This window comes from Artibeus jamaicensis, unplaced genomic scaffold, assembly GCF_021234435.1.
Source record: "Artibeus jamaicensis isolate MK-2021 breed Jamaican fruit bat unplaced genomic scaffold, CSHL_Jam_final contig_3126, whole genome shotgun sequence".
NCBI lineage: Eukaryota > Metazoa > Chordata > Mammalia > Chiroptera > Phyllostomidae > Artibeus > Artibeus jamaicensis.
The window spans coordinates 11,612,172-11,630,806 of NW_026521723.1; the positions used below are offsets into that span (position 1 = coordinate 11,612,172).

Consider the following 18,635-nt stretch of genomic DNA (forward strand, 5'->3'; position numbering starts at 1 on the left):
GCTGGTCAAACCAGCAAGTGTTCTAGACAGAGCCCTGCCCAGTAGGAGACTCCAAACAGGGATTTCTGGAACGTTCCTGGGGGAAGAACCTCCCGTCATTCACCTTCCTCCCAGGCCTCTTCAGGGTCTGGCTGGTACAGTGGCCACTTGTCTGCTGGGACAGTTTAGCCTCATATTCTTATGTCAGGCACATGTGACAGTATGAGGAGGCCCTAGAGTCCAGAGACCAGGGTTTACTCCTGGCAAAATACATCACCCAGACAGAGAGAGATTCTCCTCTGATTTTCCCTTTACTTCCTTGATTAATACTATTCTCAATACTGCCATTGGGGAATTGAACCCTTCCTGTGCTCCAGACACTGTTCTAAATACTCTCCCAAACTTCCACCCACCAGATCTTCACAATGACCCATAAAAAGGGGAAGAAGATATTTTCTTTCTTTCTTTCTTTCTTTCTTTCTTTCTTTCTTTCTTTCTTTCTTTCTTTCTTTCTTTCTTTCTTTCTTTCTTTCTTTCTTTTTTTTACTGCAGATGAGGAAACTGAATCCTAAGGAGGTTAACTTTCTTAAGGTCACCAAACCAAGGTGAATGTGGACCCAGGTATTTGCTGCTCTAGAGCCTGTTACTCACCAGCTCCACTGTCTCTGAAGACCGACGTTCAGCAGAATGGACTTGACCGTGTTCCTCTTTGAACTGATTGCTTAGAAGCAAATAGAAAAATTCCCTAATTTTTTTGTTATTGTTCCTTTAACTAAAGGGACCATGACTGTTGAAAAGCCAGTTGTATTTTGATGTGAGCCTTGAAGGACAGGCTGCCTTGGGAAAGGCAGCGAGAAGCTGGTGAGGCATGTATTTTCCAAGGGGCTGGCGGTGGGCTGTGGGACGTGAACGGGCCCTGGTGCAGAGTTGGGAATAGGCAGGACTAGGGAGGGAAGAGGCTGCTCTTAGGTGAAGCATCAGTGGAGAAGGATGACAGGAGCCTGGAGGGTGTGGGATGCTCAGGGTGCTTGCCGGGAGGGATGGGGACAGAGCTCCAGGCTCCGGATGCTTCCCCTGGTGGAGCTGTGTAGTCCGGACACTCACTGTGGAACTCGCGCAAAGAAGCAGCGGGGAGCCCTGAAGGCAGCTGAATGTGGACCCTCCACCTCCTCTCCTCAGAGAGTGGCTTTGCCAGGAAGTCTGCTTCAACTGTGAACTGTCTGAGGGCTCGGCTAGGATTGTTTATGCTCATATTGCCAGAGTTGGCTGTTGAGTCTGGTGCTTTGTAGGTACCCAGGGATTTTCAAACAAAGTAAGCAAGGGTTGCCCAATCTCTTTCCAGGGTCAGGTGACTGGGGGCTCACCCTACTTTGCATTCCTGGTTTTCCTGGGGTTGCCACGAACAAGAAAACTCATTCTTCTGGTCTCCACTGATAATACGGGGTCAGAGAGATTAAGCTGGAATTCAACAGTCTCAATCCATGTAAACAAGACAGAAGACAGAGGATTTGAGGAGAGGACCTCATTCAAGCGAAAGGGCTATGTTTGCTCAAGACTTGTGTCCCATCCATGTCTGGTCCCCCCTACTCAATGCCTCTTGTTCACTGGCTCATTAGATTTCGAGTGCAATTCCTAGCCTAAAAGTGAACAGACTTGAGTTTCTCTTATCTTTGCACACTCTCTAGTAGGGTGAAGTCAGGGTGAGACAGGTAACAGGCTCTGTAAATCCTGGGCATGCCACAGATACCCTGGCATGAGTTTGTTAAATAAAGGCTGATTTAAAAAAAAAAGTGCAGTAAGAGAATTTACAACAGCAGATTGGCTAATAGTAATCCGAAGACCAGTGTAATGTACCTCTAACCACATCTGTGCTTATTTTTTAATGTGTTTCCTTCATGGTCTTTCTTGTGGCTCGCCCTGTGCACCTTGTGTACTTGCTGAGAAATTTATGCGTCTTTGGTTTTGCTGAACTCAGTTTTTCCGAGACCCTCTCTCCTCACAGGCTCAGTTTCGCTTTGCCATCTGCAGTGGGCCTGTTTCCGTGGCAGATCAGGCCACATCTGCTTCCTGGAGGCCCTCTGGGCAGAAGCATGCAGTGGGGCCTCCTGCTGCTCTGGGCCCAGGGGCTGAGGCAGGCTGCCGCCCTGGCTTCAGGTAAGAGCTGCAAGTCCAGCCTAGAGAGAATCTAAGGTAGAGGGACAGTGGGGAGGAGGACAGGGGAGGCTGGGAGTGAACGCTGCGTCTGTCTGCGGGGAGAGGGCCACAGTTTTCGGAGCCCTGCATCCTCTTCTCTTTTCTGAGAAGGAGGCGCAGGTCTGTCGTGGGTGGCAGGTGAAGGACCCGAGGTTGGGAGAACCTCGCTGGCTCACCCAGGAAAGGAGGCAGCGGGAGAGAAAGGAACTCAGAAGGAGGAATAATCAAGTCCCTTGTAGAATTTTGCTACTGCTCCATCTTCCTTTCTTCTGTCCTTGAGGAAACTTCTAGAAACATATTGTACATCTTTCTGTGGATCAGAATTCTAGAGGTTCTATCATTATGGATTGAATCTATGCTAGATCTATTTCCTTCTGTATTAAAAGGGACACGGATATTTAAAAACTGCAGCACACATTAGTTTTTACGTCGCTTTCTGAACCATCGAAGGGGAGTGTAAGAGCCAAGAGGTGGCCTTGCCTCGGAGCAACAGTTTCTCTCCAGCGCGCCTTCCCTGTGCATCCCACGGCTTTCCTGGAGGGCTTTCTGGGTCCCCCAAGTGGCAGTCACCCAAACAGCCAGATTTTATTTCAAAGGAGAATGAGTCCAGCGCAGAACTGAGCTGCTGGGAGATTCAGTGAAACAGGCTCCCAGGGTCTACATTCTGGGTGGGGGGAGGCAAAGTAAGCACAAGAGAGCAACTCTGGAGCGGGCCATGGTCCCCCAGTGGACCATGAACCACAGCGGAGTATCCTAGGATGGGGAAGTGCTCTGCTGTGTGGCAATTACAGTCCCCCCGGGGGAGGGACAGGAGGGTCTGCGGAGCATTCCAAAGGCCAACGCTGGACACGAAGCCCCTTGGAATTTCCACGGGAAGGTCCGAGGCCAGTTGTGGACCCGAGACTCACGCATGCTTTTTCCTGCCCCAGGAGCTGTGACAGGCAGAATAATAACCACAGGGAACATCTCTGCAGAGGAAGGGGGCTCGGTCACCTTACAGTGTCACCTTTCCTTCACCACTGCCACAGTGACTCAGGTGGACTGGAAGCAGCAGGACCAAGTGCTGGCCGTTTACCACGCTCACCTGGGCTGGCACGTCCACCCAGCCCTCAGGGAGCGGGTGGCCCCCGGCCCCCACCTGGACCTCACTCTCGGGTCGCTGACCACCAACGACACAGGGGAGTACTCCTGCATCTATTACACCTTCCCCGATGGCATGTACAAAGGCAGACTCTTTCTGGAGGTCCTGCAAAGCTCAGGTACGCCCTCTGGGCAGAGGGGCTGCTGCATCCCGCCCTCTAGGATAGAAAAGGCATCCCTGTCAAACACGGGGGAGCAGGGCCTCTGACCCGGGCTCACAGTCACGTCACCCGGGAGCTTTTCTATACCGCCGATGCCAGTGCCCTGGCCCCGACCGACTCCACCAGCGTCCCTGGGGGCAGAGCCAGGGTGTGGCAGGTCTATGGGTGTCCCTGGTGACTCGAATGTGCAGCCAGGGCTGAGAGCCACACTTTTGGGTATAAGAAGCACATTTTATGTGTGTTTACTAGAAAGACCAGTTGATCAGGTCGTCTAAAAAATGTTCTCATTTATTAGTTTAGCATGGATCATGCAAATTAGAATTAGCCCCCAAACTTATAAAGCATTAGAGCTAGTTAAAACCGAAGCTTAAAAATGTTTAAACATTTTTCCATTACAGTCGACATGCAATATTACATTAGTTTCAGGTGAACAACATAGTGATTAGGCATTTATATAACTTATAAAGTGATCACCCTGATAATTCCAGTGCCCATCAGTCACCATACACAGTTATTACAATATCGCTGCCGATGTTCCCTGTGCTGTACTCACGCCTCAGTGACTGCTTTTACAGCTGGCAATTCCTGCATCTTAACCCCGTCCTCTCTTTCACCTGTTCCCCCAACTCTCCACCCATCTGGCAACTGTCGGTTTGTTCTCTGTGTCTATGAGTTTATTTCCGTTTTGTTTGCTCGTGTATTTGTTTTTTAGATTCTACATATACGTGAAATCACATGGCATCTGTCTTTTCTCTCTGACTCATTTCACTCAGCATCACGCCCTCCGGGTCCATCGTGCTGCTGCAGATGGTGGGATTTCCTCCTCTTCCCGTCTGACCAGCGTCCCACTGTGCGTTCGCACCACGTCCTCTCCACGCGCCCGTCTGTCAGTGGGCACGAGGTGGCTGCCGTGTCCCGGCCGTCGTGAATGTGCCGCAGTGAACCTAAGGGTGCACATATCTTTTCAAATCGGTGTTTTGTCTTCTTCACATAAATACCCAGAAGTGGAATTGCTGGGTCATAGGGCAGTTCTATCTTTAACTGATGATGATTCACACTTGGGTGCACTTCATAGTTTCCAAAATAACCCCACATTCGTTATCCATCTGGACACGTGAACCAGTTGTCTGGAAGGTGACAAAGGGTTATTATCACACCTGAGAGTGGTTGTGAGCTCAGACTGACGCCAGACAGCTGGTGTCCACCCCCGGTGCTGCTGTTGACCTCAGACAAGATTACTTAGCTCCTCCGTGCACTGCTTTTCTCATTAGTGAAATGAGGGTGATTGTGAGCCCTTATGAAGTGCTAACATGGGACTGAACTCCTTACTGCCAGAAAATGCCTAGAGAACAGCACCTGGAACAGGCGTGATGAACACCAAGTAAATCTCAGCTGGGAACACGAGTCCTCTCCCACTGGCTTGCTCGGAGCATTAGAGCTGATTCGGACACAGGCGCGCTGGTTCCCCTAAACTGCTCCCCCCCAACTTCAATTTGCTTATTGTGTGGGAGATCAAGTTTCATGAGTTAGCAAAGTCTGTGAAACTGTTATCTTAAAGTTTCTTCTCAAATGCTAATTCTCTGCTGGCTCTGATATAAGCCCATGAAGCATGCAGACCAGAGCCACCCAGCCCCTGTTCCTGGTTGTGTGCACAGCCCTCTGCATCCGCCCTCCACCACCGCTTTGCTCCCCCCCGCCCTCTTTCCTCGCCTGTGGCCAAGCAGGAAACTGAATCCTCAGGGCAGAAGAAACTCGCTCTGGGAATTCGGGCTCCCTCTCCTACCCCTCCCAGCTCTGCATCGGGACTGTGGGCACTGCCCTGTCCTAGGCACGGCATTCCTCAGCCACCTTCCCTGCAATCTAAGCCCATCGTCGGAGGAAAGAGGCCCGGCCTCTGCTACACTCTTCTCTTTTCTCCCTGGACACCTGAGTTCTGCCCAAGCTTCTGGGAAGGAGGGGAGATCTGGTGGAGCAGCCAGAAACCCTCCCACCTAGAGCACGGCCCAGGGCGGGCCACTGCCCCTTTCTCTCACACCCCCCTTGGGCCAAATACCGCTCCTCTCTTCAAAACTTCCTCCTGCCTCTTCCTCCTTCCAGTGACATTTTACGTCAATAGAAATTCGCTTATTCACACCTCAATTCATACCACAGACACTTATTAAGCAACATGTGTGATACGAACGAAAGGAAAACAGCCGAGGACCGCACTCCCTCTGGGCCCCACAGCCGAGGTGAGCAAGTGCTAGAGGCTTAAGGTGCAAGGTTATGTGCTTTTTTCTTTTTTGCATGTTAGTATTAATTTTATTTTAATTTTTAAGTCATTTTTCTACAAGTATGGTTATAAATATGAAGTTTAATAAAAATGTTCCTTTTCCACTTTTTCTGGACGTTATCATTCGTTTCATTGCATGATAATCACTAGCAGCGGTTTTGTGGAGTCGAGGGAGGGAGCGCTGGTGTCCGGCGTGTGAGGCAGACCGCAGCTGCTGGGCCGATGGGTCCAACCCTGTGGCCGGAGGAAGGCGGGCCAGTCCCCACCTCGGCGCCCCGCCGCTCCGGCTTCCCTGGGGAGCGGTCGGCCCACTTCCTTTATTCTGTCCTCCCCCCAGGGCCTGAGCAACGCGCTGGCTTCCAGATCCTATTGCTTGGAGTCATATTGCTGGTGGTCATCTGCACGGCGGTCATAGCGGTGGTCGCGTTGACCAGGAAGGTAACGATTCTGGCTGACATCCAGTCACGGCACCTGACCCTGCCGCCCTGGCCTTTTCAGGGACTTTCTGTCCAGAGAGAGACTTAGAGGTGGTCTCCCCACTGCTCTTTGTGCCTTTTTCAGGGTCCTCGTTTTGCCTCTTTGTGAAGTTGTTCATATTCTTCTTCTGTCCCCCTCCCTTCTGTGGGAGCTCCCGGAAGGTTGGGCCTGTCACCTGCCTGCCCCTCACGCCAGTCCCCTGGGAGACTGACCGATCTGCTCCGACTCGGGTGCATCTTGGCAATGTACCCCGTGCTAGGTGTTTCTGTACATGAGTCATTGAATTTTAACGATCCTTCAGCAGTGCTGGGCCGCCCAGCCATTCTGCAGGATGAGAAACAAGAGCGGGGGAGACCCCTGACCCGCACCAAGACCCTGGTGGAGGAGGCTCACTCAGGCCCCAGCCCGCCTTCCTCCGAAGTTCTGCCTCTGGCGGTCAGGGTCCGCGCAGGAGAGGGCGCTTCTGTGAATGCCTGCACGGCACACCAGGACAGTCCAGCAAAAGCCACCCAATTTCCCAGTCCTAATAACCACTGCTTCCCGCACACTTCTCCGATGTCAGAGCCATGGCACCGGCTCAAAGTGGCCTCCCACCCGTGCCCCACCCCACTCAGCACGGGCGGTGGGGTCTGTACTTCCACCCTGCCCACCGGGGAGTCTCCTTCCACAGGCCATCCAGGGCTGTTCCCAGGGGCGGCCGTTTTAGATCAGGTCCAGGAAAGAGAGCCTGACGTGTGGATTCTGGCGACAGTAGGGTGAGTGAGCGCTCAGGTGAAGGGTGTTGAAGGAAGCAGAATGGGGCCAAGGTGAGAAAGTGCTGCCCGAAGTGGGCTTAGCCTGAGACTTGGTTGAAGCAAGAATTGTATGCAGAGTTGGTTGCGCCTTGAGGCAGGGAGCTGGCCTTGTAAAACCCCACCTCAGTCAGTCACTGCCTGCTGGCTGCTCACCAGGGAGGCCCAAGGCTGTGAGCCCCTCAGTCTGCGCTCCCAGGTCTGGGGGATGAGGCACCAGTCAGGCAGGCGGGGTCTGAGCCTGGCGCCAACAGCGCCCCCTACAGGCCCCGAGAGCCAGCAGGTTGCAGTGTCTGGGACCGCGGCCTTGGGAGTCAGACAGACCTGGGGTGGCCCGGGGCTCTGGCTGTATTACCAGCCTTGCCAACCCTCAGCTTCAGCATCGGTGGCTCGGAAATGATTGTGGTGCTGTTCTCATGGGGTTGTGGGAAACTTAAGTCAAATTATTCAAGTAAGCCACTTGGCATTTTTCCTGGCATATATTAATAACCATCACTCTTACAAATATATGGTTTTATAGTTATTATACATTTTATTTATTATGAGACCGCATAATACTCGGTGCTCAATAAATATTTACAGTGCTCGGATCTACTAGACTAAATGAAGGATTATTATTTGTCCAGCAGCTTTGGCAAAAGTGCCCCTAGGGCACCCTCTGCAAGGTTCAGGGAAGAGGGTGCGTGTCCTGCTGCTGGACCAGGGCGGCCCAGGGCGTTGTCCTTCCTCCTCGCCGTCCCCAGGGGGCAGTGCTGTCCCTGCCAGACCCAGCTGCAGTCTCAGCAGCGGCCTCTGATCCTTCTGGACTCAGGTGGCAAACACAAGGCCCGCAGGCTGAATCCGGCCTCCAGTTTATGTGCCTGGCACCTGGTTTCTACCGGAGGCAGCGCCAAGCTCTCACTTAACTGTTAAGGAGCAGTTACACTTACACAGTCCTAAGATTACATTCAGCCCTTTGAAGGCGACCTAGAGGCTGATGTGGCCCCTGTGAAAGTGAGTTTGACACCCTGCTTTAGGACACCAGTGCGTTAGTTTCAAACTTGTTTTTTACACTGATTCCAATTACGGAGTCCCCTATGCAGGACGGAAGGAAACAGAGCAGCTGAGAGACCCACCTCGGGCATATTTCTGATTCCCAGGGGCCTTTGGGAAGCCAAAAGAGTTCCCAGATTCAGAGGCCAGAGCGGCCGGTCTAAGAACAGGGCGAGAGCACAGCGTGAGGGGCTCGCAGCTCTCTGAGAGCGGGTTGCGTGCGTGTGCTCTGACCATGGGCGGGCTGCCTCACGCACCAGCATGAGCTTCAATAACCACCCTTTTCCTCACACTAGTTGGAGATAAGGTGCAGCCCCTCGTACTGAAAAGGAGCGAATGAAACAGTAGGAGGGGACAGATGCCTGACTCTTGTGAGTGCTTCCGAGACTATGGCTTCTCTCCAGCCCGGCTGCTCCGGCCTGCAGCCGGGTGTCACTCGGAGTTTTCTCATTTGTTTCCTGCGAACGTCCCTGCAGCCCTATCCACCCTCGCACTCACCGCCCGGCACGCATGTGTGTGCGCTGAGCTCCACGCTGCCGCCGGGGATGCTGCTGGTGCACCCAGTCCTGGAAGGAGGGGCAGAACGGAAGGTGGTTTGTTCGCTGTTGTTTTCCAACGCCGTGTGTGGCTCTTTGTGATTCTGTCCTTCAGGTCTTCGGTGCGGGCGAGCGACTTGCTCTAGAGTGGTTTCTAGGAGGACTGAGAGGGTGTCATCTTTGTACCCGTGTCATTAAGCATTTCGGGCGCCGTTCTGTGGGGGCCTGCCGCGTTCGGCTTCCTCGCCTTAGGGCAGCCCTCACCTGTGCTGCTCTCAGGAGCCGGGCCTCACATCCTTGCTCTTCCCCAACGGGTTTCACTGTTGTGGCCTGTTGCCCCACAGTTGCAGCGTCGCAGGTGTCCAACCGTGAGCCCCTGCTTCGATTTGGAAAATCCAGTTCTTTTAGGCACAGGGCTGTCGAAGAATGTGTGTGTGTGTGAGTGTGTGTGAGTGTGTGTGAGTCCTAAGACGTTTATCGAGCATGTGTTATGGGCCCTGGGGTCACGCAGAGGAACACGGCCCAGCCCCCGCCCACAGGGGGCTGCAGTGTGAGGAGATGAAGGGCGAACAGAAAGTCGGGTAAGAGCACTCGGTGTTACACAGCAGTATTCAGGACCATAGCTAGCCCGGCGGAGGGGGATGTAGCCCTCCCGGAGGGTCAGAAGGGTTTCTTTTTTTAATCCTCACCTGAGGATATGTTTTTTATTGATAGAGAGAGAGAGAGAGAGAAAGAGAGAAACATTGATATGAAAGAGAAACATCAATTGGTTGCCTGACTGGGATTCAAACCCACAAGATTTTGGTGTACGAGTTGCCATTTCAACCAATGGAGCCACCCGGCCAGGGCCAGAGGTGGCTTCTTGGACAAAGGGCTGTGGAGCCGAGTCTGGAGGTTGGAGTAGAGAACTTTTTCAGGGAACCACAGAGAACAGACAATGGGTGCAACACACACAAACCCGGGGAGTCAGGGAACAGTGCCTGGCTTTCTAGAAGCCGCAGGGTGAGAGGCAGCTTGGTTGAGGAGAAAACGTAGCCAGAGTCAGACGGACGTAAGTCAGAATCGGGTTGGTCCCTGGGCAGATGACTGCGCCGGTCTGTGCCTAGGAGCCAGCTCAGAACTTCCGCAGGGGTGTTGGCGAGGTTAGAGGAGAAGGCAGCCCTGCAGGCTCACAGTGGGGTCTCAGGAAACGGCAGCTCTCTGGCATCGGGCCCCACCCTGGGAGTTGGGGTTTGGCTGGGGTAGGGCTGCAGGACGTAAAGCTTAGTATGAACAAGTCACACAGGCATTGGGGGGGCGTCCCGCACAGCCCCTGAGTGGTGGACTTCCTTCCTAGCAGAGTGCACCTCATGCAATGGCCCTTCCTTCCTTCCTTCCTTCCTTCCTTCCTTCCTTCCTTCCTTCCTTCCTTCCTTCCTTCCTTCCTTCCTCTTTCTCTCTCTCTCTCTCTCTCTCTCTCTCTCACACACACACACACACACACACACACACACACACACCCCTTCAGTGGTTTTATAGATGCCTTGAAGTCCTCTTGTGGCCCCTGTACACAGTGGGAGACATCCAAGGGTTTAGGCGGAAGCATGGCACGGTGCGGCTTCCATCTCTGATGGATCACCTGCTGGTGGCCATGTGGAAGTTCGAGAGCTACCAGGGGCTCTAGAGGCGGGTGAGTACGGAAGTCCGGTGAGAGATAAGAGATGAAAGGAAGGATAGGAAAGGGAGTAGACTGCAGATTTTCTTAGGAGTAAACCAGGAGGGGATTTTACCTCCACCTGGAGTTTCACATCAGCCCCCAGGCTTCTGGCCTGGTAGACCGTGCTGTAAGGCGCGTTGGAGGCTGTGGGGCAGGAGCAGTGCCTGCAGGGAGCGGTGTTGGGTGCCTTGGAGGCAGGCTGAGCCCGAGCTTGCAGCGGCGGTGTCGCCGGGCAGCCTTGCCCAGTGAGCAGGTGGGCGCCTGGGTCTGGATCTCAGGGCAGAAGCCGGGGGCTGGTTTGGGGAGAGACTCGGGAGTCACCAGAGGGAGGAGGGTGGTTGTAGATGTTCATGTAGATGCAGTGACTCAGAGAGAGTGTTGAATGTGAGAAAGCAGAGGGCCGAACCCTGGGAAGGAAAACCCTTTATTTGAGGCGCTGATGGGCAAGCAGAACAGCGAAGATGAAGGTGGGGTTTCCAGGAGGAGGAGGAGGAGAAGCCGGAGGGAGCGGTGCCCTGGACGCCTGGGAAGAAGGCCGCTTAGACAGGACGAGGTCCGCGGGCCGGGTGGTCAAGAGGAAGAGAAGTGGGGTCCCGGGGCTTAGCAAACAGGAAGGAATGAGCGCGGGCACACTGTGCGTGGACACACTGTGTGCGCAGCTTGTTTGTCCGCCCCACCCCCCACCCTGCGGGTGGTTAGCGCTGCAGCCCAGCAGTGACAAAGGTGAGACATTGAGGGCGGAGGAGTCTGTGTCGGTGAGAACACAGCGCTGCCTGAGTGTGTGTGTAAGAAAGGAAAAGAGATCGTCGTAATCATGTGTCATGTTGAGTACTTTTTGAATACCATCCCTACACGCTCACTTTGCAATTTGTTTGTTTTAGAGGAAATTTCTTCGAATTCGTTCTGCGGGAAGCGGCCTCCGGAGAGCGCCACCCGAATGGGAAGAACGGGGACCCAGCGACCTGTCGTCCCCCGGGAGCGGCGCGCAGGCCGGAGCGGGGCCCGGCGGGGACGACCCCGCGGAGCCGCACGACTACTTCAACGTCCTGAGCTACCGCAGCCTCGGGGACATCAGCTTCCCGGCGGAGGCCGCGGTGTGTCGGGCGGGAGTTTAGGGTGCGCGCTCTCCTCACTGCCGCGCGTGTGTTCGGTGTGTGCGCTCCGTGCAGTGACTGAGTGAATGTCGCCTTCGCCTTCGCCTGCATTGCCGCCCCCCGTCCCTGGCAGACCAGGGCAGCGGCTCGGCTCGATTACGAATGCCACGTTTTAAAAAATTGGACCCGGGTTTGTATTCGGGCGGTTTGAGCCCCAACTGTGGCTCTGAGCGGTTCGTTGCAGCTCCTCGTGCCTCTGAGCAGGGGGTCAGGTGACGGGGTCATTGTCATTTTTGCCAACGTTCACACATTCGAGGCATGTCATGATTAAGGGGTGGGACCAGCTTCTGCGGGGAGATTCTAGGATGACCAAACCGTGGTCGTCAGTCCTAGAAGAACTCGCAGGCAAGTGGGGAGGGCACGGGGACGTGGAAGGGCCGCGGGAGACAAGGACAGGAGCCCCGGGCCTTGGGGAAGGCGCACCGTCTCCTCCCGGGAGGCGGTCTGGGCGGGCGTGTCCGTGGGGAGGTGGTCTGGGCGGATGCAGGGGACAGCGAGGCTGGTCTGGTGAGGGCAGGACTTTTGTCCAAAGAACTCGTTTTGTCCAAGGAGCTGAAAGTCCCACAAGAAAGACCCTGGCACGAAGGGAATCGATGAGACTTCAGACTCTATCTGGGCAGGCGGTTGCTCAGTGTGGGCGGATGAGGGGGACTCCAGCTGAAGTCACCAGGTGGCATCTCAGCTCTTGGGCAGTGAGCCCTCTTCTCTACCCCCCCACCACTGAGGTTCGAGGAAATAATCTGCTTTCCAGTAAAAGGAGAACCTAGATTTTTAAAATAAGGACTATTTGTAGGGAAAATACATAGAAGGAGGGTGACAGAGAGGTTTTTAAAAATGTACGCTCCCAAACTATCTTCTCTGAACCCTTCAATTCAGCCCTCAGGCCTTCGTGCTGGGGCCGGGGTGACATTGGAGCCACTCTTTTCTGTCTAAGTGGTGTGAGGTTTTTACCCTCCTGCTGCCCCTCTCGAGAAAGGAGGAGGGAGGCTGGCTCAGAGGGGAGCAATGCTCTCTGGTGGGCAAGGGGACCGAGAGAGAATGGGAAGCAAGCTGCCTCTTGCCAACCGTTAAAATGAAGCCTTGCCCTGCTCCCTGCAAATTAGGCTGGTTGAGCAAGAAGACAATTCAATTCCTACTCCTCCTCGAATTTTTGTTTTTATATTTCTCACTTATCAACCAAAAAGATCTGTGGGGAGGAGCAATGGGCTGAAATCTGTCCAGAGTGCAAGGTTTGGGGAAGAAAGAGAGATATGTGGGAAACGCTGCTATTTGCCACAGCAGCGCCACAGCATTTTTCTGGCAAAGCTGGTGCAAATTGGTTGGGAGTAGAACACAATTCACGGGCAAGAAATGAACTAAGATGTAACGGTGAAAAGGGAGTGGTGTTCTGATCTGACGGAGATGTGTTTCAGGCCTGGGTGGAATGAGCTGGGTGTTATTTAACATTATTGTACCTGGGAAACATTTACAAATACCCTTTGGAGTCGATAAAAATACAAAAGGACCCATGGATGCTGTAAGTTGGTCAGGTAACTAAAATGCGATTGAATTCAACAGAGAATACATTTTAGAGTGGAATTCAATGGACAGATTCTCCTCGGAGAACCAGTGGAGACAAAGCGGCAGCAGCCCGGTTCAGGGGTGGCGCGCGGTTCGGTCCAGCAGCCGCTCTCTGCCGGCAGCTACGAGCACGAGAGACGAGGTTGGTCTGTGTGGAGCTGCGCGTTGCTCCAAGGGTGAAACACACACCAGATTTTGAAGACTTACTATGAATAATAATAAGAATGTAAAGTATCACATTAGTAACTTAAAATGTTGATCACATGTCAAACTGAAAATGTTTTGGATATGCTGGATTAAATAAAATATATTATTAAGATGAATTTCCCCTATTTATTTTTACTCTCTTAATGTGACTACTGGAAAATCTAAAATTGCTTCTGTGACCCCCATTGCATTTCAGTTGGACCAGGTGGCTCCAGACCCCATACCTGAGCCACGCTGGCATCCGGGGCAGTGCTCGTCTTTGACTGGTAGTCTCTGTCAGTCTCTCATTCAAGTGGGGTTTCGTTAGCTTTTTTCCTTTTATTATGTGTGTCTGGACATACGCAGGGAAGAATCACAGGGGAGCCTGAGTGAGGCAGGGGACCACTAACTGGGAACAGGAAGAGACCCTAGGCTCTCTTGGATGCCCTCCCGAATTCCTTCACAGGAGGAGAGGAGAACAGAAGGGGATGAGAGTTCCTGGAGAAATCAGTTTACTGAGGCCCGACTCCTTATCACCCCACATTCAAAGCCGGGGCACATAGAATCTGATCTATAATCCAAAGAATTATACTGAACAAATATGAGAAAATCGGGTCAGGGAGCTTGGAGGGAGATGATTATCCTGGGTGGACAGGACCTTTGCATTGCAGTTCCATTTCATGACTTGCCCTTCTCACCCCGTGAGCCCCTGGAGTCCCAGTGTCTCCGCACAGCCAGGTTCCCAGAGATCCCAGCGGTGGTGAGCTAGCTGGGCGGATGGGCGGGGTGTGTGCCGCACAGGAAGGGCAGTGTCCTGCTGGCCAACCGCCCCCGACAAAGAGGAGGGAGTCAGCATCATGGCTGTGCTTCAGCTGTGCGGCGCCAGTTCTGTTCAGTCTTCTGCTTCTTTCCAGTCCCGTGTCAATGCTGCAACTAGTGACGTAATCCTGCACCTCCACTTCACATCACACCTGTCAGGAGGCCCGGGGGAGCCTTCTGTGTGGAAGAGCCTGCCCTTGTGGGGTCAGGACTATGTACTTCGATGCTTCAGTGAGTCAGTTTGCATAGGATACAGTTGAGGACAGGACTATCCCACTGAACTTTCTGGGATGAAAATTCAGTATGGCAGCTGCGAGCCACACACAGCTTCCGTGGACCTGAAAGAAGGCTCATGTGACTAAGGAACTTGAATTTTACATTTTATTTCACTTAAATTAATTCAAATGCAAGTGGTGACATGCGACTGGTAGCTAGTATATTAGGTATTGCAGTCCTAGTAATTGCCTTGCACACAGAGAAAACACAGAGGTGTGTTTATAGGCCATTGGATCGCTCTACACATGCTGCCAGGCATTTGAAAGAACTATGACCAGGAGGAAACAGACAGATTCTTTCCTAGTGTCCTGTATCCTTGCTTTAAGACAAAGCATGAGGTCAAAAGCAGGGTGTGAATTTATCTCAGACTCTTTCCAAAAGTTATTTGAGGTAGCCAAGTGGTCCAGTTATTGTGCACAGGTTTGGGGCCGTGAAGAAGTTTTGCAGCTCATAGGTGTTATGCAGGAATAGACTTGCAGCATAACTATCCTTCTGACTTCACGCAGGTTGTGAGGAATACCTTCTCCGCGGGCGGAGGTCTGGCTGCTTTCATAGAGACCAACAGAGAAGTGGCTCTGGCGGGTGGTGGGCGGGGCATCGAGGTCCTTGGTCCAAGCATTGAGCATTGCCACGCCGCTCCCTGGCATTGGAATGACCTCAACTTGCCCATCCTCATTGCAAAGGTTTCCTCATTTACACAATGATAATAATAACATCTACTCATAGGGGTCGTGGGAAGACACAGTAAGATGATGTGGTTGACTCTGCAATATGCAAAATGCCAAGCTCACGTTCATGTTGCGTTTGTGTCACAAGCACGTGTGTCCGGCACCGGCCCCGACGGGACATAGAATCTTTCTGGGATCAACTAAGGTATCTGGAATTACCAAACCCTTAATCATTGGGATTCAAGGAATGCTAAGAATTACAGATATATCTTTGGGGTCTACAAGTTATCTGTATTTTAAAATTTTGTGTTGTGAGATGATAATCTTTTAAAAAGTCAAACATCTTGGGTTTTGATCACCTTCCTATGATAGAGTGCTGTCAATATCTTCAGTCTTTGTATTTGTGTTTATAATTAAGTTGATTTCAAGGTACGGAGGCTCCATTGATGAATAATTCATATGTTCCGAGTGGGCGGAGCGGCGGAGTCCGGGGACTCGGGTGGTGGTGGAAGGGGCGCCCTCAGGGCGCACGCAGTGCCCGGGTGCGGGGCGGTCCGATGCGCGCTCGGAGGCGCTCTTGCCCACGCAGGCAGCCCTTACAATTCTGGAAGAGCTATAAGGTTTACCAGGTTGTATGAGCAGATTTAAGAAAGACTATAAAATTTTTTTAAGATTCTATTTTATAAAATAATTTATTTTGTGAAGATTATACAGATTCTAATATTTTAAGAATCTAATGAAATATTTTTATAAAGTTTATAAAGATATTTTATAATCTTTCTTAAATATGTTCAAACATACAACCTGGTAAACCTTATAGCTCCTGGAGAACTGTAAGACTAAGATAAAAATAAATAGAAGTCAACTTTAAATAAATATGAAATACAAGTAAAAATAAAACTAGGAAATTAATAGGTTAAAGTGACAACATGAAGGGGACTGACTGTGGGGGGCGCTGGAAGTGCAGAGCAGGGCAAAGGGGGAGAAACCGGGACAAGTGTAATAGAATAACAATAAAATGAGATAAAAAGGTTATAATAAAGTCATTGTACTCTATATTAATTATTAATGTTTCTAAACATAATAAAAACAATCCCAGGTTCCTGATTTTGTGGGGGTTTTGCAGTCTGTGAGACGTATTTTTTTTCTCTGTAGTGGTATATACATTACTCAAGTTTGAGGGGCACTGGTGTGATATACACATAACTTTGGTTTCAGAAACCTTGACTTCAAGCAGTAGCTTATTACAATGGGAAAAACATTTCTGAACCTCTCTTTCTATAAACTGGTGTCATAGTAACTTCACAATGTTTCACAGGGTCATTGTGAGGATGGATGAAGTAAAGGCTGGAGAACCTTAGAAACAGTTACAAGCTATATGAATAAGCTGTGTGCCCTTTATGACTGCTACAGCCCTTACGTGAACCACACCACAATGTTCCAACAGGCAGAAAGAAGCCTCGAGCTTGCGGATTATGCAGAGACCAGATTCCGGGTGAAGCTGGCTGGCATCATCAAGACACTGCTGAGGTTCACAGAAACCCAATAGGGACAAATCGTGCATCATGAAAATGTTTTCTTTATTTTCTATTTCACTGAATATCAGGTAAACTTAGGGGTTTAGTGATTGAGCTGAAAGAAGTCAACATTTAGATTCATAGAGGTCACCTTTCAATCCAGAATTCTCCTTAAGACTCCTCAACCCAAGGCCTGCATGTCCTCGGCAGTCCCCAAATGAGACTGCTTGTTTCTTGGATCCTTCACTGACTTAAACTGCTCATGCATCTTTGCCAGTGTATACACTCCAAGACACTGAGAGTTTGAGTGGTGTAACCTAGCTTTTGATTTTATGTGGATCATTTAGTTTTTAGATTTTAAGGTTTACCAGGGCTGAAACAAATGTGCTCCCTTCCTTTCCACACTGCAGCGTGGGTGGAATGTAGATGCTTTTACTGAAGGCTTGGTGAGTCTAATTCAGTTGGGTTGACTTCACCAGGGACAAACAAGTGTTGTCTTCTCCATTGCACCAGCAATTTCTACAAGAATGATGAGGTTAGGCAGCCCTATGGGTAGAGTGGCATATGAGAAAGGGTCTTTGTAGAAAATAAGAGTCCCTTAGGGGACTCAAAGTCATCAGATGGGGACATATCTTGAGCCATGAACCTTCCTTGGATAAAAGGATATAGGGTAGGTGGACATAGTGTTACACAGGATTGGTTATTTCCGCAGGAGGCAGATAGATTCCGATTTGAATGTGAGGAAGGAAAAACGCCTGTTTGATTCAGGTGTTTGATTGAGGTGAATGATTTAGATAGCAGTAAATGAGCCCTGGGATTATTTGTGAGGTTTGGACAGGGGAAGAAAAAATGCAAATTGGCCTTATATTTCCCTAGTGACCTCAATATTACCAATCTTGGAATTCCTACCTCTTGTACTAAGAGAACTGATATATTGAGGATGTTTTCTGGCCTTTTAGGGAGAGTTCTCATTTTGGGTACTCTTAGACTAGACCCAGACCACAATGCACAGGGGCTGTGGCAGAAGGAAGGCCTGTATCAGTGTGGTTGGGAAAATAAAAATATGGGTGTAATAATTCATAGTTTTAATTTGAACATTTCACCAAAAATGTCATATGGTGTGCTTGAGTGTGATATTTGTTATGTTACAGAATTACACACTTATGATTTTGATTATGATTTTGAAAAAGAGGTGTTATTTGTGTTGAACCCGGTATAAAAGAATGTGGAAAAACTGTCACAATATAAAAAAGACACAGTAAGAAACCAAGAGAAGAGTTTTTTTTTTAATTATTCCTTCATATTCAAACTTCACAAACAGTGTGAACTTGTACAATACCTCGGAAAGTGAAACTTACAAAAAAAGTGCTGGTAACATTTAAAAAAAACAACAAAAACCCCAAAAAACAAACATCATTCTTAGCAACATCAATTACTCTTCCACACAAAACAGAAACCTTGTAAAATTTATTTTCGTATTTTTAAGGCGTAATACTTCTGTATAAAGTATATGCAAGAGATAAAACTTCACAGTATTCCAAAATGTCACAATAATAATAATATAATAGTATAATGAAGCGCTACAGTTAATTTTTCTTTTTTTGAATGTTTTTTTCCTGTTTAAATAACAAATACAAGTCACAGGTAAATATACGTGAGAAAAATACGAGGCTAATATTAAATGGCAGGTAAGGATACTGTCACTGTAAGAAAAAACTGGCAGGATGTGTGTATTTAGTCTATATTTTAAAGCACTTGATAGAAAAGGCGTATGCAAGGTTTTTCAAAACAATTTTTCTGTTTGATAACTGTCAACAATTTAAGAGTATAATGAGGAAAAAAAAAGGAACAAACTCCCTCTCAAAACTATTGACCTGCTCATCCCAAACCACGTGCGTACTGCTGGGTGGGTGTGTGTTTGTGTTTACACGGGTCACACGGCACATGGGTTGGTGCAAGCAGTGTTCCACGCCCTCCTGCAAGGGTCAGAGGCTATAGTCTCTGAAGTCACCGAGCCCAAGTTCCTCTTGGGAATTTACTCTTTTGATTCGAAGCTCTCTTTTTCCTTGCCTCTCCCTCTTTCCAAACTCCTCCCAATTCCCAGGTCTTCTGTCTCAACAAACAATCTGGTTACAGAAGTTACCCTCCCTTCAAAATTCACTGGGAAATAGAAACTGC

General features: G+C 50.3%; 1 protein-coding gene across 2 annotated transcripts; it reads left to right on the plus strand.

The window, feature by feature from the left end:
* Positions 1 to 1,867: 1,867 nt before the first annotated feature.
* TIGIT (T cell immunoreceptor with Ig and ITIM domains) lies at positions 1,868 to 13,282 on the plus strand. 2 transcript variants are annotated; one of them, XM_037136919.2, is made up of 4 exons: positions 1,878 to 2,133; positions 3,102 to 3,431; positions 6,083 to 6,183; positions 11,159 to 13,282. In XM_037136919.2, the coding sequence occupies exons 1-4, from the start codon at positions 2,070 to 2,072 to the stop codon at positions 11,390 to 11,392; spliced, it is 729 nt and encodes a 242-aa protein (XP_036992814.2). In that variant the 5' UTR covers positions 1,878 to 2,069; the 3' UTR covers positions 11,393 to 13,282. The 2 variants fall into 2 exon arrangements, with proteins under 2 accessions (XP_036992813.2, XP_036992814.2); XM_037136918.2 differs by lacking the exons at positions 6,083 to 6,183; positions 11,159 to 13,282 and adding an exon at positions 4,247 to 6,060 and having other exon boundaries at positions 1,868 to 2,133.
* Positions 13,283 to 18,635: the final 5,353 nt, after the last annotated feature.